Genomic DNA, 27,198 nt, shown 5'->3' with positions numbered 1-27,198 from the left:
GCTCAGGGTAACTGGCTTAAGGATTCACCAGTGCAAAAGTAAAGTGGACCGTTTTAACTTCCAGATATAAAGCATTGCCCAGATTGGAGTGAAACACCCATAATTGTGCCCATTACTATCTTCCCATCTCCAGGAAGAAATTAGAAATGGAAGCCTCTGAAACAACGAAGAAGCAAATTTGGGAATGGTCAAAATTTTCAAAAAAAAGCATTGCCGTCATCATGATAACTCATACACGAAGATTGTTTACAACAATTGAATAACTCTCAACATCTGGAGAGACAACTGGTAACTTCTGCAAACAAAAAATAAATATAAATAAAAACAAAAAAATCCCTAATCACTCATCACCAGTTAGGCTGTTACAATAATTCACTCAGTTCTACATCGCGCACAATACCTTACATAACAAAATTTAGAAGCTATAAAAAAATTGTTCAACCAATGTTCCCCATCAAATTTTCAAGGATTGTCGAGGGGTTGCAGGGAAATGATAAAGCTCGATTTATTTGCTCCTACCTTCTACCAATCCTCTCAAACAGCTCTACAGATATTCAACCATCATCAGACTCCCACTGCAGGGTTTTTCGTCAATAAACGGCCTGCAACAGCCAATAGCCCAAAAGTTAACTCATAAAAACTCACATACTTGAATACAAACAGAAACTAAGAGGGATAAAAACAATGGAGGAATTGATAGTCAATCAAGCCATACCTGGTTTAATTTGTGCATTCAGAGAAAACACAGAGAAAAACACTTGGTATCAGTATTCAGCTTATTCAGGCATCTGGAATTCAAGATCTAATTTGCGCTTTAGATGTGTCCTATCAGCACTGCCAGAGAAAAAAATTAAAGTTTAGCAGAAGAAAACCATTTTAGACTCTAACATTTTATTCTAAAATATTATACGTGTTTCTAGATCACATTCATAGCACAGGCTTCTACACAAGCCAATTATACTACAATTCTACCATACCATGCTACACCATAACCTTTGAGTAGTCATCCAAAACATTATAGTAGGAGACAGTAATAGTCAAAACTGAAGCACAAGCAATGAAAAACAAGTTTAGCCATACAAAAAATTCTGTTTGGGGTTTTTATTAGATTTAAATTTAAGATTGGATATGAGTTTCAACATTATTAGATTGGTAATAAGAACTTTGTATACAGTTCCTTAATAATATGTCAGATGAATTATCAACCTGTTCTTAAAAGACAAATATATCCGAATAAGTATAAAAGCCAGGTCAAACCCAAGTTCAAATTGCAGGAGAGAAGCGAGGGGAAGACGATAAGATAATAACTCTTGGTCATTATTCTCTTTTCCCTGCTTTAAGCCTCTACATTATTGTGTCCTAACAGGCACCAACACATTCAAGCGGCGAATTTGTCGAGCATTCTTTTAATATAAATAAAACTAATGCACTACATTAAGCTTCTTCCAGAAGATACTATATCAACCATAAGGGTGGGCATAATTGTTTTCAATTTTATAATAACTAACATATATTTGTGTGTTTAAAAAATAATTTTCTAGCGAGCAAGAAAAAAAAAAAAGAAAAGAAATTCCAATAAATTTGATAAAGACCAAGCCCCATAAAGCTTCCAGGTCAAACTATAAACTGTAACCAAGCTAGACACCCAACTTGGAAATTACTATCTTTTCATCCAAAAGACCAAAACACAGCAAAAAATGCTGATTACTTTGATGTTTCAAATAAGAGACTTATCACTCTGTAACAATAGTCCACCCAGCTAAACCTGAAAGATAATACAGATCCCAGCAGATAGTATCATGAGTAAACAGAAAGGCTGTTTGTGATGGATCAATCAATATAGACCAATTCAGGATATTAGATAGGAAATCATGACTGCGGCAAAACAAAACTTAATGGTAAGGCAATGGACTAGGGGTATAGTAACTGCCAACTGGACCCTTGTAAATAAATGACATTAATTCAATATGGCAGGATTTTTCATAACTAGAAGACTTGCACATCATTTCCACTGGCTATATCAGGATTCTTTTGAGGCTTGGTGCGTAAGATAGCTTATTAATGACTCGGTCACTAAGTACTTCCTCCATTTCTAATACATGCAACAACTTGACTTTATAATACATGATTAAAAGTTAACGTGTTGCATGTATTGAGAAACGGACGGATATATTTGATGTGTTATATTTTAGACGTTTGACTTTGACTGAGAATTTCTCCAAGTAAAATACAATCACAGAAATACTAATAAATAAATTATTTTCTATCCTGTTGGGTGATGAATTAACTCACTTTTACATATGGAAAAGAACAAATTATACCATTACTCAAGAAGCATGTTCAAGTTGTTTGGTAGTAGCACTTGAAATCCCATTGAAGAAAATAGCAGAAAAGAAGATTTTAAAGTTGGTCTACTATGAAAATTTTATAAAATTATAAAAAAAAAAATGAAATAAAGGTGTTCTAATACAAAACCTTGTTTATGTTTGTTTTAAACTAATTTACAAAGATATGGCTACCCATGCCTGACATTTGTACATTGTCCAGGTATCTGAATCGCCAATGCTGTAAAAAAAGTTCCATGATTTTGGTATACAATGAAGTGTCCAATTGTCCTACTACTCAAGTTTCATGGGTATATTTGAGGTGAATGAAAATTCCGAGTAACATAGATTATAAAGACAAAATAGAGCTATCCAACAGTAAAGGGCACAAAAATAAGAATTAATCCAGTATGAAAGCTGAAGAGTCCTCCTAACACATCAAGGAACCACTTCAAAAGGTATTAATGATTATGCTTCAGGTTAAATATTAATTAGAGACAGATAACATGAAAAAAAATGTTAAGTTTACTTTTAATCTAACAGAAAGACCCAAAAAGAAGAAAGGAATGCCTTCAATGTCATTAAAGAAAATGCGTTTGCTTCAATATAAAAATAAAAAATATTTTTTTGTAAGAAAAAGAAAGAAAATATGTTGAGAATGAAGAGAAAAAGATTGTAGTAACAGGAACCTTGAAGAAAGAAAGGTGCCTTAAATATGATGAAATTTCCAAGCGAAAGAAAGGTATAGATAGTACGTGACAAATTGTTGTCCAATATGTGAATTCGTACTTCAATTATGGAAATTCTCAATGAAGGTGCCTTAAATCTGATTTCAGGAAGAACTTCAAGTTTTTTCAAGAAAAGGAGACATAATTGGGAGAAACAGCATGGAACCAATAAACACGTTCATCAATGATTTGGTATTACAGTTTCTTACCTCTCCCAAATACAGTTTAAAGGCTATAGCAAGTTTTATACAAGCATGCTTAGCACCTAAGGAAATGAGCTTGATTAGGGCTGAAGCTAATTGGTAAATAAGTAAATGTTAATATTCAGAATTTGGTGAGTTTTCTTTCAGGCTTTCAAATATAAAAATTCATATATACATACCTAGCCAGATATTACCAACGGTCAATAAAGTGCACAAGGAACCTAAGTTCCTCTAGCCCTCTCAGCATCCCAAGACTAACATAGTTGTTATGTAGGAAACTTATCTTAAGATTACAATATTACATTCCACATTTTATATAAAGCTATGTCCGCTTCGAGTTCAGAGGTCCCAAGTTGAATCCATTCTAGCAGATCAATTGACTTAGTTTCCTTATTTAAGAAGAACACTACCCTATTGAGGTGGATAATATCATGTATTATTCAGAACTATGATAATGTTCAGACAATCAACTCTCGTGTTTGTCTCTTAAGCTCTCTATAAGCTTCTAAGAAGCTAGCTAGCATTTATGACTTGTGAACACTTAACTAATCAACCTAATAACCCAGTTGCTTTAGAAGTTGTGGTGAGTCGATTCTTTATAAACCTCTGCTTAAGAATCAGAACTTTGTGTTTGAGATTAGATTAAACGAATTACAAGGGAGAAGTCTAAGTTGGAATTATACCTGGGGTGTCAGTTAAAAGAGTTAAGGATGACGGCAAGTCTGCATGGCCCTGTTGCATCAAATAGTGTAGTCTATGCCAAAACCAGGGAGCCATCTAAAACAGCAAGGACATGTTACTGGTAGCTGCCACACAAAACTCACATGTCTAGGGCACTGGCATTCAAAAATAGGATAAAAAGACTCTACATGCCTGACCACCACACTGGAGAGGTAGCTAAACTCCATCAACTACCATTTAGGGGTTGTTTAGTTCAACGAACTAGAGTAGAATGGATTGGTTCCCCCATTAAAAATAGCCCTCCTTAATAATCATGTTGAATACATGCCTTAGTTCCACAAGTAGAAAAAAAAAAATGATAGAAAACCAATATAATGGAAAAATCAATGCTCTGTCACAAGTTCTCCATCCATTATGAGTCATAGCTAATAATTACTCCCTCTGTCCCAAAATGATTCCACGTTTTTTTTTCCTTTATAATTCACAACATTGAAGATTTAACGGATCCCAATGCACATTTAAATATATCAAGTTTCGTTGTAGTAAAAATTAAAAGAGTTAATTATATGCAAGTGTATTTCGAGATGAATCTAACAAGATCCCACATAACTTATTTTTCCTAACATATAAATCAGAACAGACGATCAAAGGAGTGTGTGTGAATAGTGCAAAAATTCAAACGTTGCAATTAAAAAAAATAAAAATAAATAGAGGATGTATAGTGTATACTTCATATTGCACAGTTTTCCAGAAGCACCTGTGATTATCAAAATTTTTAATTACGTACTAAAATATTATTTAATTGAAAAAAAAAAGAAGAAGAATTGATGAGAAGCTGACATGCAGACAATGATGATGTCACTGGCATTGATTAGGGTCAGTTTTCGCATTCATCAATGATAGTAAGTTACTAGATGTCATAAAATAAAATTACCTGTTAATAGTTGGTCTAGGAGGAGGTCTAGATCCAAACACAGAAAAATCTATTGACATTGGTATTGTATCAGTTCTGCTTGAGCTTGGGCCAGTTGTTAATCTACTCCCACTGACATGATCATCTAACTTTTCAGCGTTGTGAACATTTTCTTCACCCCCATCATTTCTATTGGGCATTACTCTTCTCATTTTTCTAGGTGGAGACAACACAGTAGGTCCTTCATTTGGATTAGACTCAGGAACTTTTGCGTTATTATCGCCTTTATGTGAAGGTCGTGGTAAAGAAGCTGGATTTGTAGCAGCTGGTGGTGATGTAAAGTATCTGTACGGTTAGCACAAATAGATCAAAGATAAAAGGATAAATGCGATAATCGTTGGACGCACCAAATAAAGCACAGTAGCACACCAATTCCCCACCACAATTATATATGGAAGATATAACCTGAAACCAAATTGGAAATAAAGATTACAAACAAACTGTCGAGAGTCTCAAGACATACCTGTGCTCCAAGGCCTGCTGCGCGGAAATTCGAGCTTTTGGATCGTAAGCGAACATCTTAGACAACAAGTCCAAAGCATCATCACTTGCCATTGGGAACAATGTACGTAAAGGAGGTGCCGGCACATATTGGTATTCTACATAATCGGGAAGGTATACCATATCAGGCCACTGAGCAGGCTTTGGTGTCCCAAAGGCTGCAAAAATTTTGCCAAGTTGATCAATGTCACTTGAACCCTGCATAAAAAGGGAGGTCAACTAATCAGCTCATACAAAAATCAGCAACAAAAATATTAAAAATAACAAAAAAAAATTAAAAAAAAAAAAAAGAAAAAAAAAGGGGGAATTATGAGATCTTATACAATTAGTCAAGACATCCAATTCAAAACAATTTCCACATTGAAAACAGTAGAGCAAGATAGGCACACCATACAATCAAGTCATAAATTACAGTTCTGTAATGTTGGGTGATTAATTGATGGAGGATAACAGCTCGTAGCACAAACAAGAGAAGATACAATGACAAACTAAGGCATGTCGAAATGTTACAAGAGCTTTCCTTTAAAGAACATTATATACATATGGTGCTTTGGTAGTATAGGACTATGTTACCCGCCAAGTGCCCGCTCATGTCCAACACTCCAACATACTCCAATCAAAATTGATATGAGTACTTGGGTTTGATCTTTGAGAAAATAAAGCACACTATATTCACATAAGATATTCTTAATGAGTCCAACGCTGGTTAAAAATCCAAGTAACAGATACTTTAGAAGAAAGCATGCAGGCTCATAGGTCCAATGAATGTGGTACAGAAATTTAAATTCAGCTTAACAACGAAATGGCTGCAATTGTTAGCTGGACCCAGACTCTTTGACACAACAAATTTATCATGAGATGCCAAGAGAGGTTGTGTCAAAGAATCTGGTGAGCTAAAAATTGATTTTCAATGTCAAGGATATGTATCGAGATGTGTCAACGAATGAAAGGACATGTGGAGGGTTGACAAAAGATTTCCCTATTACAATTGGATTGCACCAAGGGTCTGCATTAAGCCCTTTTCCTTTTGCAACGGTTCTAGTCCTTCTAGATGAAGTAACTAGAAGATGAGGTTCCATGATGAATGTTGTTGTGGATGATATCGTTTTGGTGGATGAAACTAAAGATGGGATTAATGCCAAGTTAGAGCAATGGAGGCAAAGGTTGGAATCTAGAGGGTTTAAGTTGGTATGTCGCTTTGGTACTCACAAGGAAAAGCGAAGTGGTGAATTTGGATGGTAAGGATTTGACCATGAGTGATTTTAAATATCTTAGGTCGATCATCCAGAAAAATTGTGACATTGACCAAGACCTTGGCCTTACATGATTAAGTCGGGTCAGCTTAAATGGAGAGCGGCCACGGGAGTGTTACGTGACAGTTGAAGGGAAAAGTTTAGAGGACTGCCATAAAACCAGTGTTTCTCTATGGTACAAAACGATGGGCTTCTAAGAAGGAGCACATTAAAAAGATGGAGGCTATGGAAATGCGCATGTTAAGGTGGATGTATGGGAACAATCTAAAAGATAGAATTAGATTTGAGGTTATTCGCAAGAAAGTAGGTGTGGCAAGCATTATAGAAAAATTAAGGGAAAATCGTTTGCGTTGGTTTGGGCATGTAAGACGGTACCCGAGGGTACACCGGTTTAAAGAGTGGAAGAGTAGGACCATGGAGGAGTTAAAAAGGGAGAAATAGATCGAAAATGAATTGATTGGAAGGAGTTAGGAAGGATATGAAGTATATGGATTTGCATGAGGAAGAAGCATTGGATCGTAAGGGATGTAGCAGCATAACTACACGGAATAATCAAATTTGTTTCATGTAGCCGACCCCGCTTATGGGATTAAGGTTTAATTGATTGATTGAATATCACACGTGAACCCATTGTCAAACATTGAGCATATTATGATTCAACTATATATATATATAAAGTGTAAGTTACCCTTTGTCTCAATGGCTTTGACGACTTGAACTTTCTAATACTTCTTCTGTTTCAAAAATATTACAACACTTCCACTAAAATGTGTGATTTTTTTAGGCAAAGTGTTGCAATTTTATGAAACATGAGGAAGTATACAACAAATGATCACGAGAAAAAAGTGGATGAAAGGTTTCATAGCCTTAACAACTTTCACCAATCTAGTTCTTACTGGTCCAAACAAAAGGATTTGGACGGTAGACACCTCAGAGTTATCCTCATACATCTTGCCAGGTTGGTACGTAGTCCAAAATATTTAGGAAAAATTCATTTTAATAATCCCAACTTTGCCCAATTTACTTTAAATAATCCCAACTATCGATTATTCTGTATTAATCCCAACTTTGTTGTGCGTTTTCTTCAAACAATCCCAAACTGGTCAACAAAAGTCAACAACCTATTATTGTAGGTTGCCTAACTAACACGTGTCTACACGTGATTGATCCAAAAAGATTAAAACTAAATAAAAATAAATATTAAAAGAAACAGAAAAAAAAAATTACAAAAATTAAACCAGCTGCCACCAGCCGCCTATGGTGGCCACCTTTCTTCCCAGCCTAACCAATCACCCCCTCCAGCCCCGCCAATTTCCGACCCCTCCTCCCTTACCCCAACACCGAAAATCGGTCCCCCACTCCAACCACAGCCCAAAAACCGCCTGAATATTCACCTAGAAAACGCCAAAAACCACCAGAATACAGCCACCGAACAACAGCCACCTGAAACCCTTAAAGACGCCTAAAAACTACACCTGAAACAGCACCAAAAAACTGAGATAAATGCCTGAAAATACGCCTGTAAAGTCCCCCAAATACGTCTGAAACCGGCAGAAATACAGACGCCACCAGAAACTTGAACACGCCTATGCCGTCGCTGGGAAACCACAGCCTAAACCCCAGATAATTCCCCCAAAAATTGCAACCTAATAGCCGAGAAAACTAGACCTTCGCCTTCAAACCTCGTTGGACCGATTTCGAATCAGGGGGGTTATGTTTCGGGGTTAGGTTGGGTAGGGAGAAGGGAGGGGAAAAGAAAGGAGGTACTAGGGGCCGGAAAATCGTGGCCACCGACGGTGGTCATGGCTGTGTTTTGGCTGAGTTGGGTAGGTTTTGGCCACCGACGGTAGTCATGGCTGTGTATTGGCTTTGGGGTTGATTTTTTTTTTTTTTAATCTATTAAAATTTTTATTTTTTATTTTATTTTTCTTTTTTTGAACAAATAAACGTGCGACACGTGGCAGTTTCATTTTTTAAAAAAAATACTTACCCTTTCTTCAGGGGACTGCAGAAAGAAAACAAGGTAAAAGTTGGGATTATTACATACTATTATAAAGTAGGGATTAATTAAAGTAAATTGGACAAAGTTGGGATTATTAAAGTGTGTTTTTCCAAATATTTACTATAATTATCATTTACTGCTCACACTAAAACAAAACAAACAAAAGGAACATGTTGCAGAAATAAAAGATTGCATGGTCGTGTGCCCTAATGATGATGTAAAGAGGAACACAAATAAGCTCACTTTCCTACATCATCCTTTTATTTGAAAGATATAATGGAGGGTCCCTAGTCTTTCATGGAAAAGCATGTTTTATCATCCACTTTCATCCGCAATACTTTATGTTAGAGAAAATGGAATCATCATAACTTGAAAGGTAAGGATACTTTAGAATATTTAGGGGTGTTTGGTTCACGGAATATAGGTATGAGGTATGGGTTTAGAATGACTAAAAACCCATACCAAATGTTTAGTTGTCAAAAGTATGAATTTTAAATAAAAACCCTTGGGGGAGGTGGGTTTGGCCCATTCCATTCCCTTAGGTATCAAATAAAAGGAGGAAATAGTGAGAGATTCCATTCTAGAAGCAAACACATGGTATTAAGTATCAAGTTCCAACCCGATACCACCTTAACCTCATTCCTGATTCCAAACTCATACCACTATGTGAACCAAATACCCCCTTATCTTTTTCAAAAAATTGAAAGCATTTGGATGAAACACATGAATAGTGTGTCCAGAAAGTGCAAGTGGTTCGGTTAGCTTAACCATTTGGAAATCAAGCATTGAGAATAGAATATTTCAAAATGACAAAAAGAAACAAATAAAATGCTTTGTGTTTTATGTTCTTTGTTTTCTTCAACAGTTCAACTCCTCCAATGCATAAGCAGGAAAAAAAATATATAACAGGTCTCTTCAAGTGCATTGAATAACAATATAATGCCATTAGTATTGTCATGAATGTAAGGATTTAGAGAAATTTAACGTAATATCCATGTACTCCTGGCTTTTCCATTTAAGGTTGCCAGGTGGCTATTCCATTTGAGGGTGGCCAGGTATATATCTATTACATTCAAGCCACTGCATATCATGCAGTATTTTAGTAATCTCGCTATATATTTAAAAGCATTTTAGTGAATTCATTGAACATAATTTTCTAGGCAGACAAATGTTGGAACATTTAAGAGCCAATGTAGTACGCGTTGAAACCAAATGTTGTACATAAAAAAGTCAAAAGTTGAGAGAGAGAGAAGGGGACCTTAAAAATTATTTACAAATTTGTCATTGATGATATATACAATTGCAAGATTTTCTCTATTCATTTGACACACAAGAAAAAAAATTGCACATGGTAAATTTCAACTTACAAAAGTCAAAATGAAAAGGGAAAAAAAAATTACAATTATTTACACATTTACCATTGATATATACAAATAAATTTTAGAAAATTTCCTAGTACACAAAAAAGGAAAAATTACTTTAAATAATCCAACCTTTGCCCTATTCTCCTAAAATAAACCAACCTTGGATTATTCCAGAATAATCCAACCTTTCACCCCCATCTTCCCATATCAACCCATGAGGTGACCAAACCGGTATAACAAGTTGCCTTGCCTACGTGTCATTTTCTTATTGGTTTATTTTTTATTTACAATTATATTTAAAAAAAAAAATCCCCACTTCTTTTTCTCTCCTCTCTCATTCTCCATGACCACCTCCTTAGCCACCACATACTCCCTTTAACCACCACCAACACCAATTCCTTTCTCTCTCCTCCCCTTCCTTGGCTAACCTCCAATATTAACACCATCTTCCTCAATTAGCATCTACCTCATCTCCCCTCCTTACCGACCAATAAGAACACCATGAACCCAAAACCTCACCACCCCCACTCACCAAGAACCACCACCACCACCACGAACCTCGCCATCACCGAATTTAATCACTCCCACGACCAAGAACCACCACAAATTAAAAACACCGAACCCCGAAAAAACCCTAATCCACTATTTTTGGGCGGGCTGATTTTATGGATGTCGTACTTATTCAGTAGGTGGGGCTGATTTGTGTAAGTGAGGGGTTGTTTGTGGGTTTGGGTAGGGGGCTGATTTTGTGTGGCCTTGTGGGGGTGGTGGTTGCTTATTGTGGTGAGAGGTTGTTTAAGGACAATTTTTCTAGGTGAAGTGTAGTTTTGGTGTTGGTGTTGGTGGGTGATTGGGTGCGGTTTAGATGTTGGTGTTGCTGGTGCGGTTTTAGCGGTAGTGGTGGTTATTTTCAGTGCTTGTGGTCGGTGGTGTTGTTAGTCATGGAGGAAAGATGAAGGAGTTGGTCATCATGGGGGTGGACCAGTGGAGCTTTTGGGGTGGTGGTAATGAAGGAAGATGGTGGGATGGAGGAGAAAGTAAGGGATGACCGGTTGTATAGGTAACTGGTCATTTGGGTTCATTATGGAAAGAACGGGTATAAAGGTTAAGGTTGGACTATTCTGGAATAATCTAAAGGTTAGTTTATTTTGGGAGAATGGAGCAAAAGTTGGATTATTTAGTAACTGTTTGGCCTAGTTTCTACAAGGGTTTCTTTATCTAAGAAATAGAAATTGGGCCAAACAAGGGTTTTTTAAAAAAACAGAAACACTTTCTCAAGAAGCCCAAAACAGCTTCTAGAGTGGGCAAAATGAGAAGCACCAATTTTGAGCTTCTCTATATCAGTTTCTCATGGAGCTATTTTCCCATTTAATGAAACTTTTTGTTGGACAAAAATATCCTTAACATTTCACAAAAAGACCTCTTATATCCCATTTAAAAAAAGAAACCCCTCTTCTCTCTTCTCCTCTCTCGTAAACATCAGCTCGCTCTTTCTCTCTCCTGAAACACAAACCCCTCAACCCTCAAGGCCAAAAATCATTCTCTTTTGTGGGTAGAACCCTAATTTCTTTGCATTGATTTTGAAATAGGAGAAAGATATATATCTCACTCGTTCTCCTCATCCAAATCATCCCAATATGTCAAGAACAAGAAGTTCTGCCAATGAGGGTTAGTGAATTGGTCCAGAATTTAGATCTTGAAATTTTCAATTTTGATTCAATTTAGGCGTTTCATTTCAAATTCTGTATTTTCAATTTTGATTCAATTGAGTTGGATGAACTAGGATTAATATGACAAGTGTTTGGGTAGTGCCGTAGTGAACTTCAAATGACATGGTTTTGTTGGATGATTGATTCAAATCAATTATGGCTAGTTGTTGTTGAAGGGTCCATTTTCTGTGAGGATAAATTAATTAGGAGTACGTTATTAGTGGGAGGTTAGGTAGGCTATGTTTATGCATTCTAATCATGGGATAGTTCCATATTTGTAGGCGTAGTTTGTTATTTTCATTTTCTATAAAGTATTCATTGAGTTGGTTTCGACTTCTATGTTATTCTTCTATGTTAATATATTAGATCAAATTTCTTATCAAGTTCCAGCTTGAATTTGTAGTTTACATTTTTAAGTTAATAAGAAATTAAAGTAAACTAAATAGCTTGTAAAGTAAATAAATTTTTAGATAGTTGAGTCTGTTGTTAAATTAAAAGCTTTGAGAAGGAATTATGTATTAGCAAGAATTTCTTTATGACAATACAGTCTTCCATGGCCCAGATTCTTTGCTAGAGATCAATATTAACCCCATTTTTACTCATTCTCCAACTTAATTTGTGTTGTTGTTGGGTTGTCGTGGATGAAAGAGTATGGGGTTTAAAGGGCAGCTAGGGAGTGTGTCGCGTGCGAGGTAGGTATTATGCAAGTTTTTGTAAATAACTCATCAATTTTACATAATTTAAGCCCTAAAATATGTTAAGTACTTAAGTTTTATTTCTTTAATTTTTATAAGTTTGATACTTCATTTCTTATGGTAGGCACTAGTGTTTTTATGGAGGTTTGAAGTGATCTTATTCCTCACTAATATCCTTACTTAGCAATTTGTTATTCTGTTTACTTTTTTAGCTTCTTGGAATGGTAGATGTCTTATGTAATGTACCCGTTTATGCAAGTGTGTGGAATATGACCATCATTTTATTTCGGTTTCTCTAAAACTATTTTCTCTTCTTTATTTCTTTTATTAGCTTCAACAGGTTTGACTAATTATTTCAATTTCTTTGTTTTATGAAGTTTTCTTAATTGTTTTAGAAATTTAAATAAAACTCTTGTATCCAAACAAAGCATTATTCGAATTGGATTCTTTCATTTTCAAATTGCTTGTATTGGTGCCAAATTACTTTGGATTGTGATAGTGGAATGGTTGATATGATGTCTAAGGTTTGTCAATATAATGCTAGTAGAATTTATAAAGCGTGACATTGGGAGGCAGATTGCATTGTTATGTTGTGTGTATGGTTGGTGAAGCTTATGCGTAATGCACAACGTTTCATGGCTTTGTTTGTCTTTAGATTAACGAACAAGTAAAGAGGTCAAAAGCAACTTGGTATGATGAAACAACTAAGATTTTTTGTGAGGTTTGTGCTGAAGAGGTCCATGCAGGGAATAGACCACACACTCATTTTAGCAAAATTGGTTGGAATAATGTGGTTATAAAGTTCCAACAAAGGTCTGGTAAAATGTATGACCAGAAACAATTAAAAAACAAGTGGGAGAAATTAAAAACGGAGTACACTACATGGAAAAATCTCATAGAAAAGGAGACAGGGTTAGGATGGGATCATGAGAAAAATACAATTGTTGCATCCGATCAGTGGTGGGCACTCAAAGAACAGGTGAGCATAACAATAATCTGATTTCTACATTGCCTTTTTCAATTAGTTAGTTGTAACTAATTACATTTATTTATTTGTATAGGCCAGTTCGGGTGTTGCTAAATTTCGTGAAGCTGGAATCCAAAATTTAACAGAGTTAGAGATCATGTTTGCTAAAATAATCGTTTCTGCTACAACTTTATGGAACCCTTATTCACAAGATGATACTGAAATAGAAGACTCGTCTACCATAGGCAACGAAAAAATAGAAGATGAGGAGCAAGTGGATATTACTATGGATGGTAGTATCAATGAAACAGTATCTCAACAACTTGAAAGTGAAAGCATTGACAAGACCAAAGTCAATACAACATCGGAACAAAGAGGAAAAAAAACACAAAAAGGAAAGAAATCTAAAGTTAGCACAGCTAAGCTCATGCCAAATGAGCTAAAACGTATTGTTGGTGCAATGGAGAATTTTTCTCAATCTAGTTCTACTGTAACTTCAAAAAGAACTGACCTTCCTGGTTGTAGCATTGGAGAGTGTCTAACATTGCTTGCTACAACACCAGGGGTTGAAATGAGCTTTATATGTTAGGAACTCGTTTATTTGTGAAACGAGAATATAGAGAGATGTTTGTTGGTATTCCTGATGAAAATATACGGAGTGTTTGGCTTGAGCAAGAATTGGAAAGGGAGAAAAAAGCTTCTCAACGTTAATTTTTTTTTTTTTTATTTGTTATGAAACATTGTATTTATGCTTTTATTGCTACTCTCTTTAATTACCGTGTTGTAACAGACTAACTTTCTTATTTATTTTAGTTATTTCGATTTTCTTAGTATTTGTTATATATCATTATCATTATACTTTCTTGACTAATATTAGCTTTTTATAGTTGCTTTGTTATATAAGGTTTACTTTAAAGTAAACAATTTTAATTGGTTCCTTGTTTTTTTTTTAATCAGATTAGTTCAAATGGAAGTGCTTATGATGATGTAATGGATGAATCCTCCGAAGAAGAAGAAGACGGTGAAGAGTTAGTACTTCAAGAACAACTGAGGGGTAAACAAATGATGTTATATGCTGCCACAGGGCTAACGATACGTACCAAATACTATCTCAAATATTTATGTAAACAACCTACTAGGATTTCATTATGTTCTGGATGGCAATGGTTGCAAGAGGTTTTATCTACACCAGGTGAAAGTTATAGGATATTAAGAATGGAACCCCATGTGTTTTATAGTCTTGCAAAATTATTAGTGGATAATTATGGATTAAAGTCAACTAGAACCATGCCAGCTGAAGAAGCACTCGGAATATTCATATATTTATGTGCACAATTTCAATCTAATCGTAATATGCAAATCGCTTTAAACATTCTGGTGAAACGATAAGTAGAAAATTCAATGAAGTTCTTGAAGCAATGACAAGATTTTCTAAAGATATTGTAAGACCTTCTGATCCAAACTTCAAGGAGGTTCCAACCAAGATACGAAATAATTATAAATATTGGCCACATTTCAAGGATTGTATCGGTGCCATTGACGGAACTCATATTCCATGTGTTGTTTCGGAGGAGGATAAAATCCCTTACATAGGGCGCAAAGGTATCCCTACACAAAATGTGTTAGCAATTTGTGACTTTGACATGTTATTTACATATTTTGTTGCTGGATAGCCGGGATCTGTTCATGACAATCGAATCTTAAAGGATGCAATGGAAGACCCCAAGAAATATTTCCCTCATCCACCCGAAGGTATATATTTATGAAACTATTATGTGTATAATCGTTACCATTATTATATACTATGGTGTCATTATCTAATATTATACAATGTACAGGAAAATATTATGTTATTGACGCGGGTTATCCGAATATGAAAGGATTTTTGGCTCCTTTCAAAGGTGAACGATACCATGTTCCTGATTTTCGTTGTTGAACACAACCTCCAAATGGTTTCTATGAAGTCTTTAATTATTCACATTCGTCGTTGAGAAACGTTATAGAGATAACATTTGGTGTCTGGAAAAAAAGATGGAGGATATTATCAATTATGCCCAGCTTTCCGTTGGAAACTCAATAGAAACTTGTTGCAACTACTATGGCTATGCATAACTATATAAGAAGACACGCGCTTGAAGATTTGGAATTTGATAAATGTGATGCAGATCCTTATTATATACCTTATTATATACCTGAAGTTGAAGGGGGTGTGGATATTGGAGGCAACCCGGTAACTACTCTTAAAGAACATGATGGATCAATGGATGATTTTAGTATGGAGTCTATTCGCTACAATATTGCAACTCCTCTAATGAGTCGTTGATTGTAACATTATTGGATCTTTTATTAGGAATAATTATATTAGACATTATGTTTGTAATTATGAACGTATGAAACTTTTGGATATGAATTATTAATATGAAATTTAAAAATCTAAGTATTTAGACTTATGAATTGTTCAAAATTTTAAATTAAAATTTTATCTTACAAGCAATTATAAACAATTTGCTAACCAAAAATTAAAAAAATAAATAAAAAAAAACTACTATTAACAACAATGTACAAGAAATTAATACTAGTTTATTCTCCCAAATAATTTTTTTAAAAAAAAAAAAAACTGATATGGGCCAAACAAGGTAAAATAGTTTCTCAATCTAAGAATCACTTCTGATTTTTGATGGGCCAAACAAATTTGTTTCTTACAAGTGTTTCCCTAGAAATAGTTTCTGGAAAACTACTTCTAGGAAACAGAAGTTATTTTTCAGAAGCTTGTCCAAACAAACCCTTAAAGTAATTTTTTCCACAAAAAATAACTTTGCAGTTCTCACAATGGTAACTATCAACTTTTTATTCACAATCTGCGTTTAGCACCACCTACCTGTTTTCTTCTCTCCCTTCTTCCATTAGAGCATTCCCTAGCAACTACCATAAATTAGTAAAATGACCCTTGGGATGAATTATAAAAAAAAATGTCATGAAATTTAGCTCTCTTAGATTATAGTATATCACTTTTCCCTTTGAAAGGCAACGATTGGTCATAAATGAAGGTTTTGAAGAAAGAAAAGAAAGGATCAAGCTCTAAGTTTATGAACAATAATATCCCAATTCAGCTATTCAACTGAATAGATAGAATACAAAGGCCTTATTTGGTTGCAATGGGACTTAACTTCACCTAGTAATTTACAATTTATGGGAAATAATTTCTCTTACCTGATCCCCAAGCATTCGCTTTAGTTTGTTTGGTAGGTATTAAGGAAATTACAATTCCTAGAAAATTTGAATTACCGAAAGAAGGTGGGTAAATTAATTCCCATTTGGCACTTTTTTGGTTAACCAAACAACATACTTTTAGTTTTAAGTGTACTTCTTAGGAATTTGAGTGCCTATAAGAAATCAGCCAAACAAGACCTAAGTCTTGGTTTTAAAAGTTGAGGGGCAACACAAGAAATGCCCCAAAACAAAGACGTAGGATGCAAAGACTTTCCAAATACCACGCGGGAAAACATGTACTCTCAAACCTCAAACAATCTGTCAAGAGAAATGCCACTATCACATTATAAAAACAGTTTTGCCATCCTTACTCTCCTAAAAAAACTTCCCTTCAGTACAATACATAAGTCCTCACTGACCCTTCAGTACAATACATAAGTCCTCACTGACCACCCTAATACATTTTAGGCTTGTGAAATTACTCTTATACATATATACTGGTTTTGTGCCCCGTGCGATGTGCGGGTTGTTTATGGACTTTTAAGATAAAACTATATTATGATTCAATTTAATTGAAAATAGAATTCTAAATTAACCTTTTTTTTGCAACAAAATCCATCTATATTTATTCAACGTGGTACGACACTTGGTGTGTGAAAAATTAAAACACTAAATGATATTCAGGTAAGATAAGAGAATCAAATTTCCTTTGTTGATGTTTATCGACATTTAGGACATTCCATTTATCCTCCCTATTAACCCAAAGTCTACTACATTGATTCCTCCAACCCCAACCCCAACCCCACCCCCACCCCCCCCCCCCCCAACATATTTCCAATTTCTTTTCATAGCCGCCACCGCACCACAACCACCACTTCCATGTATTCCACCATCACCAACTTATTACTGCCAATGACCCACCACTACCACCCTAACCACCACTGCTTATTTACTAAAAAACCCACTTAATCTTAGAGAAATTTACCCAACCACCACCTTAATCTAACAACCCACCACTACCACCCTCACCACCACTGCGTCACCAATCCACTACAAAACAAACCTTATTTCTACAAACTCTTCTAAACTACACCCCAATCTAACAACCCACTCACAACCCCACCAGAAAACCCACCTCGACCCTTAAAATCCATCCAAATCCCATCCGAAAACCTACCCTCACCATCAAATGCCCACCCTCATCCTAGAAAAAAACTAGATCTAAGAGGGGGAAAAACAAAAGAGACTAAAAGATAAAGGGAAGGTACTCCAATAAGATATGGTGGTACAAGAGTGAGGCAGTGCTCCGATGAGAAAGAAGGTGGGGTTTGGTTGTGGAGGTTGAGATGGGGTTCAGAAAAAAGAAAGACGATGAGCTATGGTGGTTTTTTTAAAAGACAAATGTAACGGCTCTAATTTCCTTTCACCTCCTTTCCCTTTCTTGAAGGCATACCCTTTCCCTTTGTTTTACGACACCCCATTGATCGAGCCTCCCATTCCAAACAAAATTTACTGAAAACGTACTTCATCCAAGTGAAATCACTCAATTTCATGAAATAACTTTGATCTTTCAAAAGAACTCCAAAGAGCAAAGTGTCCATAGACCCAAGAAGGTTGGCATGAAATAGTAAATACATCATGTATGTTAAGCACAGATTTATAATAGTAATTGCAGATAAAGAGATATACAACCAAATCAAAAGAAAACAAAAACCTATAATACAACATCCAATACACTCACCTAAGAGACCCAACACGCTTGTGAAATATACATGCAATCTATGTTCACCGGACTCGGCCAAAATCCCGAAGTGTCCGTGTCGACACGACACGACGCAAACACGGACACGAAATTCGTGTCAGATTTGGCAGTGTGCACTTGGACACTTCAGAGAGAGGCTGAAACTCCATTGTTGCCGACTTGAAATCGTGGTTGGTATAAATTTTTCGCAGACTCCATTGTTTCCGGCATGAGTTGATCGATATTAGCAAGAGAAAATGAAAATTTTGGTATTTACTCTGATATAAGTGAGGAAAAGATGGAAAAGTAGGACAGCTGTTAATTAATAAGGGTGGAAAAGTGGGACAGCTGTGTCGTAGCTTTTGAATTTAGTTACTTTATTTGTCTTTTGACTTTTGACCACTCATCCTCTCTCTTTTATACTAGTACATTCTTTTACAACTCTTGTTTTTTTATATAAAAAAAGTTGTACTACACATACTACAGTACACTTATTACTACGTACGGAGTACTTACTTTTACTACAAGTATTTTTTAATTTATATTGTCTGTCATGCTACTATATTATTTAAATTAGTCCATTTTAAATTATTTTAAAATAATATTATATTTTAATTTCCTAGGTATTAGACAAAGAAAATTAATGAAATATATAAATAATTTGTAATGTATAATTTTTTTGCAAAATATGAAAGTGTCGTGTCCCCGCACCCGTGTCTAAATATAGGACAGAGTCCCCGTGTCCTAAAATTTTGGAAATTGACGGACACTCGGACACGGATACGTATCCGAGTCCATGTAACATAGCATGCAATATAAATTATAATAACGCACAGAAAAAGAAAGCCAGAAGTCTATATCCAAGTTTATTTCCAAAGGCCATATGGTTCATAGTAGATGCATATGGATGGCCTTGTACACAGGCTATAAACACTTGACACAAGGCCATCTGTAGATCTTGTACGAATATCATCAATCATATAATTAAATTAAGATCATTCCAATACATAAAGAGTGTTTTGTAAGGGATTCTCCGTAGTAATTGATACTTTATATCATGAATTATAGCAGTGTGGGATTCTATTTCTATGGAATTAAATTTCAGATGTTTCAATAGTCCAATACTAACCAGAACTTGAACTTTGACTTGCCGCATTAGAGCTTTAGAAAAAATAATTCCATTACGTAAATAATTAGTTTACATATTAATTACTTCATCCACTCCCCTAATATTGCACCAACTAGACATTTGACATTACTCACACTCCTCTGTGATTACATATTGTGACCAATGTGATGTATACACAAGGAAAAATATAGTTATACATGGTCTTATTAGAAAAGTCTTAGTATATACTTTCATGATATCAAATCTTTTACTTTTATTTAACTACAGAAATTTAAGGCTACAAATGAGCATTAGGATGCGCAAATCAACCCCCCTCCCCCCCCCCCCAAAAAATGTTGCAATAACAAATACCCTCTCTATTCACTTCTATCAATGATTGTATGCTCCTCTAAACCCAACTTCTTGCATCAAGCTTAGCAAATAATCAGTAATATGACAATCAACATATATAGGTCTTCCGGGCAATCACCTTGCCAAATTTTAAGGTTAGTGTGATCCCAACTTTCAAAATCAGACAAAACAGAGAAATAGAGGTTAACTTTCGATATATAACTAACAAATGGTTTCTATATTCATGATTTTGATAACCCACAAGAGGTCAAATAAATATACACATCCTAAATAAATAAACAAAATTTGTAAAGTACAACAAGCTTACCTGTAAAAAAGGTCTTCTCAATAGTAGTTCTGCAAACACACAAGCAGCACCCCAGACATCCACTGCAGGACCATATTGCTTAGTGCCAAATAGCAGCTCAGGTGCTCTATACCATCTAGCAAAAACCTATGAAAAATATATTAGAGCCTAACACAGATTGAGCAGAACGTAAGCTATTTAACAAAATTTTGTCACCCTCACAATAATTATATGACAAAATACTAGAAAAGACTATGAGAGGGAGATTTGTTAGTCAGAATTAGCACCTTGATCCTTAAGCTTCACCACAAGCATTTCCGCAAAAAAAAAAAAAAAAATAAATAAATAAATAAATAAATAAAGGCACATACTTCAACTCAGTTTATTCTTTGGTACATGACTAAAAACGCTAATGACCCAAACTAGTTCAGCAGAGATACATCCTCATTCAGGTCACCCAGATCTATCCAATACTACTGTGCACACAAGCACAATGGCCTAATTGTGTTAGTACATTAAGAGAATCTAAACTTCTTGTTTATGGCCTCTCCCTGACCTCCCTAAGAGGGAATACCTATAAATGTTCTGTGTAGTTGATCTTCTACTAACACACTTTGTACCAATAGATACGAAATAAAGTTAGTGTTGTAAAAAATAAAAAGTTAGAGATGTGCTCATGATCAGCTGGTACTTTCACAGATAAAACTGTTGGCATAATATGGTATAGCTCAAAAGCATATTTATATTCATTCCTAGCTCAACACTTAGAAGCTTGTGATCTTGGTCATGGTGACAATTATAGTGATGATCATAAGGTCAACATAACATGTGCCAGACAAAACCAACCACAGCTGGCTCAGTGTATGCTGAAATGAAATATCAGAACTTATTAACTTCATAGTTCCAATCAAGTGACTAAAAGCTATACTACTACAAGCACCTTCCAACGGATAATCTTTTTATGAAAAGTGTATTTGACTTAAGGAGTTCCCTAACACTTCCAATAACAACAGTTTAAGGGCTTGTTTATATATGAACATAATGGGCCTGATGATATTAACAAATAGTAACAAATAAGACCATAGCACGACCTGTAGCATATACTATTACCTGCGATATGAATTGAAAACCCCAAGTTTATGGCAACATATTGTGCAACAAGTAGCAAGATCCTAGACATAACATAAAATAGCATTCTTTACATGACGTTAAGGCCCTTGGTTCATCCCATCATGCTTTAACCTCCATTAACACAAGCATATCTAGGAAATATGCAGTCAAATTAAAGTATTTTATATGAAATCGTTTAAAATTTAAACGCTTACCAATATCAAAGAGAACAAGAATTAAAATTATAACTCAGATGTACTTTAAGAAATTTCAATAAGTTATCAATAAGTAAGCCAACTACAGATAAAAGTGAAAAAACAAGGTAAGATTTCCAAGGTGCCAAGATGTAGACAGCTCAAGGACACAGTAATAAACCAACAGAAAGTTCAAACAAAATACAACAGGAATCTACATCTCTAAGATATGCAAGCAACACAAGGTCACAGCAATCAACCAACAGAAAGTTGAAACAAAATGAAACAAAAATTTCAATCTATAAGATATGCTAGCAACACAATCAAGTTGTCATCATCTGAACAGAAATTGTTCATTCAAAAGTTACCTAAAGAAAATAACATGAAGAGATTCTACAGAGATTAGAGAAAGAACTCTGGCCCTGATCTTAGCATTGTTTGCATCATCTCAGATTCAGCGGCTTAATTCCAAACCACGATTTCAATAAATTTAAAAGCAGTTGCCACAGAATCCAGAAACTCAATCATGGAACACAGTATGAAATAACAATATGGTTTTATTTTACAAAAGGATAGTTCTATTTTGTTTCATTATATTCATATTACTATTGTAGATGTCAAATAAGTTTCAATCAATAAAAAAAGAGGGAGAGGGGGGGGGACTCCCATCGGTAGCCATGTAAAATTGCACATTCTCAATGGTAACAATTTTTTTTTACAAATTTCCAAATAGCATTACTTTTGATAAGTATCCCTAACATGACAATATATTTGTAATTAACAACTAATTAGCTTAGATAAACAAAAATTATTTTAATAATTAACAACAAAAATATAATAAAAATATAAAAATACAAAAACCCAGCCACCCTGCCCCCACCCTGGCCACCCCCCGCTGGCGCCGTAGTACCCCTGAAACCGCGCGCCGGCGACACCCCACCTAGACCTCACCCCTAAACCACCCCCTGAACCACCTTCCCCTCTCCCTAAAACCCCTTCCCCTCCCCTAGGAAAACTCTCCCTCCTCATCGGCCGGCACCAAAATCCTCTCCTCGCCGACAAACACGATTCCCCCCATCCTTTGTCGTCTCCACTCCCTTTCCCCCCTTTGATCTCCACCCCAATACCCTACCACCCAAATCGAAACCCTAGATTTTTTATTTGGGGGTTTAAGGGTTTCGAGTGGTGGTTAAATGGGGAAAGGGAGTGGAGATGACAAGGGATAGGGTGAATAATGTTGCCAGCGCCGGCCGATGAGGAGGGAGATTTTTCCGAGGGGAGGGGTAGGGGTGGGTGGTGGTGCGATGTTGCCGGCGCACGCTTTTAGGGGTAGTACGGCGCCGACGGGGGTGGCCGGGGTGGGGAGCAAGGTGGCGAGGGTTGGCAGGGTGGCTGGTTTTTTTTATTTTTGTTAATTATTAAGTAAATTTTTGCTTAATTAAGCCAATTACCAATAAATTGTCATGTTAGGGAAACTTGTCAAAAGCAATGTTATTTGGGAGAATTTGTAAAAAAATTTGTTACCATTGAAATGTGTAATTTTACATGGGCTACTAATGAGAATTTCCCCAAACAAAATTTAGTTTAAGAAAAAATTAATTAAAAATTTAAAAAGTCTAAGAATGCATACTGATAGAGTAATTCAAATTTATTTGAAACAAGTTAGGTATACTCAGCATGCACTAGAAAGAGGAATAAAAATAGAGTAGTAACCCAAGAGGGAAACTTGTCAATCTAAAGTGTCTAAAGAGATACACCTCTATATAGAATTTAAATTAGCAACAAGCAATCAGAGGACATAAATGAAATCCAAAACTACTTAATACTCACTTGATGGGTAAACCTGCGATCTGGACTGCCAAATATACGTGCTAAACCAAAATCCCCAAGTTTGAGCTGTCCATCAGCTGCTAACAACAGGTTGTTTGGCTTCATATCCCTGTTAAAGACACAGAGTTAGTCAGCACATATATCAAATCACTCTCAGCCAACAGCACTCCAGTAATTTTGAGTTGTAAGAAGCACCTGTGAAGGACCCACTTCTTGTGACAAAAAGCTAGTGCTTTCAAGGTCATTTGTAGATAAGATTTTGTGTCAGCAGGAGAGAGTACAATATTCCTATCCCGAATGACAGCTTCAAGATCACTCTCCATGAACTCAAACACAAGATGCAAGTTTCCCTTATGGGGGAAGGCATCTATCAACGCTATTATGTTAGGATCTTTAAGCTCTTTTAACAGTTTAATTTCTCTCAGGGCAGTGAAATTTACACCTTCCTTCTGCTTTCCAAGACGAATTTTCTTGATTGCAACAGTTTGATTTGTCTGCATATAGCAGCGAATGAATTTTTAAACCAAAGCTATCACTAAAACAAGAACATCATAGGGTCACACATATACAATTAAAAATTTTAAAACCAAGAATTTAAGATCACCAATTCCTCAGATCATATCCTATGTGAATCATACTAAAATGCATATGGTGCTACAAGAGTAAACTCCCAAAAATCTATGACTATCACTACTTCAAGTGCTGGGCACACGACATATCTCCAAATAAGCAAGCTTACTTTTGACCCTTTCTATGCAAGGCCACTATTCTTTCTGACCAAAGATGAGCTACATATAATTCACAATAAACATAAGTACATGACAGAGCAAGCAAAACAAAATTACACAGAAACTACTAGGAAAAACATGTTAAATAAGATCGTTTATATATTTTTATAAGGAGAAAAATTCATATTCCCACCAAACTCATCACAAAAACCACCATGACAAAATTTACGCCTATCACCAAAAAAAGATGCATAAATAAAAGGCAAAGGAGATATTATCATAGAGATTAGTAAAATTTTACCAATAAACAAGGTTTCATCTAAACCACGGAGTTGCATTTATATTCCTATTTCCACCTTAATTGAAAACAAAACTAATACTAATCTATATAATAATTTCAAAGTTTTCTTCATAAAAAAATATAATAATTTCAAAGTCAATTTTACAACTTCTCACCGTAACCTTTTAAACTCTTAATCCTCACATGTTGTTAACTTCACTATTTCTTTTATCTTTTAAAACAAAAAAAATAGTAATTTCCATCATAACTTCCAATATCATCCCCACATCATATCACTTCCTCTAAATTCAATAACTCCCCTAATCATATTAACAAAAATAAATTAATAATACCATAGCAATAGTACTATGAACAAACACAAGTAAGAATATGATTAAACAACATATCAACATTCAAAAGCTAGTTTATGAAACTAACACACACAAGTAAGAATATGTAGCATCAACAACAACAATTCTACATTAAATTAATCCACCCCTTAAACTGCGTAATACTACTAAGCATATAATAATATGATATGAACGAAAATGTAGTAAACAATTGCAAATTTAGAAACCCATCTATCATACAAGAACAAAAAAAAATGAACGAAAAAGAATCAAAAAGTTAAACCTGGGTATCGATGGCCTTGTAGACAACACCATAGGTACCTTCACCAAGAACTTCACGCTTAAAGTAGCGATCAGCAACTTTCTTTGTAATCAAACTATCCAAATCCGACATTGCAAATTAAAAAGAAAAAAATAATAATCCCCTTTTCTGAAAGGGGGAAATTCCAGAAATTGACAAAAAAACCCTAATTTTTTTGTGATTATGAAGAAAATTAAGCGTTATACAATTTAATTTGATGGGATTGAGATGAAGACATTGAAGAAGTTATGCATATTGGCAGGTGGAAGGGTCTGATTCTGTGAAGTGGAGATACAGAGAAAAAGAAAAAGAAAAGGGAAATCTTTTTTGTTGTTATGAGTGTAAAAATTATGTTGTGAATTGCTGTAGTTTGAATTGTGACGGGGTTTCTTTTTGACAATTAAAAAGGTGAAGGTGAAGGTGTGAAGGTGAGGATAGGTGAGGGAGGTTATAGTTAAATAACAGAATTTGATTATAACACCACAACAACTTTGTCTAATTTATATAGAATAATCTCAACTTTCGTTAATAATGGAATAATCCGAAATTTGGGAGGTCTTCTTTTTTCTTCAATCCCAAACCGGTCAACAGAAGTCAATGACCTGTTATAACAGATTATGTGCCACGTGTCAAGCTACAATTGGTCCAAAAAAAACAAAAACAAAACAAATTAAATTTAAAAAAAAAACAAAAAAACTCACCATTCCGTACCTGACAATCGTAACCCCCACCACTACCACAACCTGCCACCGCCGGCCGCGCCAACTCCTCCCTTCCCCTGCCCCAACTATGCGCCGCTTTCCCCCCTAACGCCCTATGCCGAAGTTGCAACCCACATCCACCCACAATTCCGTCATTTTCCAGTCGAAACTCCCTTTGAAACCCTCCCCCACCGTCGAAAACCCCCAACAACCTATTTCTCACCGTCGAAAACCCTAGCGGCTTAGGTTTTCGATGGTGGGGGAAGGATATTTGGGGGTTTCGAGTGGGGTTGGAGGTTTAGAGGGGTTTTCAAGTGGGGCTGGTTGTTTTGAGGGATTTTTCGCGGATGGATTGCTGGTTTTTGGGATTTTCGGGAGTGGGGCTATTGGTGGCAAGGGAGTTTCGGGGAAGGGATGGTGGTTTGGTCGGAGCGGCGACCCTAGTGGCTGGGCTGGTGGCGAGGGGAGACGACCGGCTACGAGGGAGGTGGCTAGGCTGGCGGTTTGCTGGATTTTTAGGGTGGTTGGGGTTTAGCTGGGTGGTTTTTTCTTTTTTAATTTTGGTTTTTTTAAAATATTTTTTAACCAATTAATTTTTAACACGTGTCATTTTAACAAAAAAAAAAAAAAAAAACATTCAACGGGTAACCAGTATTTGGGATTAAAGAAAAAGAAGATCCTCCAAAGTTCGGATTATTCTAGAATAATCTAAAGTTTGGATTATTCTACATAAATTAGACAAAGGTATTGGGATTATTATATCTAATTTTTCCTTTATAATATATAATCTAATCATATATATAACTAATATATAAAACTAAACTTTTAGCCCGCCACAAGACAACGACACTTGGCATTCCAACTTTTTGCCAAGTGTTGCGCCACCTTGGATAGATTTAGATAGATCTTGTAGAATAGAAAAGTTAATTTAAATTTTATTTTCAATCAATTTTGGATATAATCTTAAGATAAAATTGTTAGTTTAAATTGTTATTTTTGATAAAATACCAACATTTGTACAAATTGAATTGTAATTTTATTCAACAAAATTTTAGATTATAACTCTCAATAATTATCATCTAAATTTATTATTTATATCATAATATGTTTTGGAGTGAAGGAAGTAGTTCAAAACGTACAACACACATTTATATATAATATTATCTTATAGACTTAAATAATATACTTCTATATTTTTATCACTGCATGTAGACTTGTCAATCGGGTCAGATCATAAGTCATTACAGATCGGGTCAACCTAATGTGCTTAGAAAAATATTTTTTTATGTATTTAATTGAACATTTTCACCAATATTATTATTAGTTATTACGTATTTACTACATAGTTTAAATCATCACAAAAGTACATCTATTCCTAACTAATTTTGAATCAATAAAGATATATTTTAAAATTTGACATATAGATTAAAAAATTAATCTTAAAAATCAATAAACAATTCGTGCATCGCACGAGGCACAAAACTAGTATATATATACAAAGGGGAGTTTTTTTCCGAGTTTTTAGAGAGCCATAAAAGATTTAATTTTCTTAACGTGCCACGTAGGATTATAAAATTTAAATTGTAG

At 35.1% G+C, this 27,198-nt stretch overlaps 1 protein-coding gene across 3 annotated transcripts; it reads right to left on the bottom strand.

Annotated features, from left to right (window-relative positions):
* Window positions 1-194: 194 nt before the first annotated feature.
* LOC110694476 (cyclin-dependent kinase D-1-like) lies at window positions 195-26,224 on the bottom strand. Of its 3 annotated transcripts, none has more exons than XM_021871654.1 (9): window positions 25,612-26,218; window positions 24,893-25,512; window positions 23,447-23,745; window positions 23,252-23,360; window positions 20,139-20,264; window positions 5,373-5,608; window positions 4,871-5,194; window positions 716-834; window positions 195-602 (listed from the first exon to the last, which is right to left on the bottom strand). In XM_021871654.1, exons 2-8 carry the CDS (start codon window positions 25,001-25,003, stop codon window positions 777-779), a joined length of 1,263 nt encoding a protein of 420 aa, XP_021727346.1. In that variant the 5' UTR covers window positions 25,004-25,512; window positions 25,612-26,218; the 3' UTR covers window positions 195-602; window positions 716-776. The 3 variants fall into 3 exon arrangements, with proteins under 3 accessions (XP_021727346.1, XP_021727353.1, XP_021727362.1); XM_021871661.1 differs by having other exon boundaries at window positions 25,622-26,218; XM_021871670.1 differs by lacking the exon at window positions 195-602 and adding an exon at window positions 3,939-4,032 and having other exon boundaries at window positions 751-834; window positions 24,893-26,224.
* Window positions 26,225-27,198: the final 974 nt, after the last annotated feature.

The sequence above is a fragment of the Chenopodium quinoa genome, unplaced genomic scaffold (genome assembly GCF_001683475.1).
Source record: "Chenopodium quinoa cultivar QQ74 unplaced genomic scaffold, ASM168347v1, whole genome shotgun sequence".
Taxonomy (NCBI): Eukaryota; Viridiplantae; Streptophyta; class Magnoliopsida; order Caryophyllales; family Amaranthaceae; genus Chenopodium; species Chenopodium quinoa.
Note: the sequence above shows the minus strand (reverse complement) of the source record. Positions and strands in the feature narration are given on the sequence as shown.

Coding starts and splice junctions, on each gene's coding strand:
- LOC110694476 (XM_021871654.1), bottom strand. CDS start 25,003: ATGTCGGATTTGGATAGTTTGATTACAAAGAAAGTTGCTGATCGCTAC. Junction 23,746..24,892: donor ACAAGGCCATCGATACCCAG/GTTTAACTTTTT, acceptor TGCTATATGCAG/ACAAATCAAACTGTTGCAAT. Junction 20,265..23,251: donor ATCGCAGGTTTACCCATCAA/GTGAGTATTAAG, acceptor TATTTTTCATAG/GTTTTTGCTAGATGGTATAG.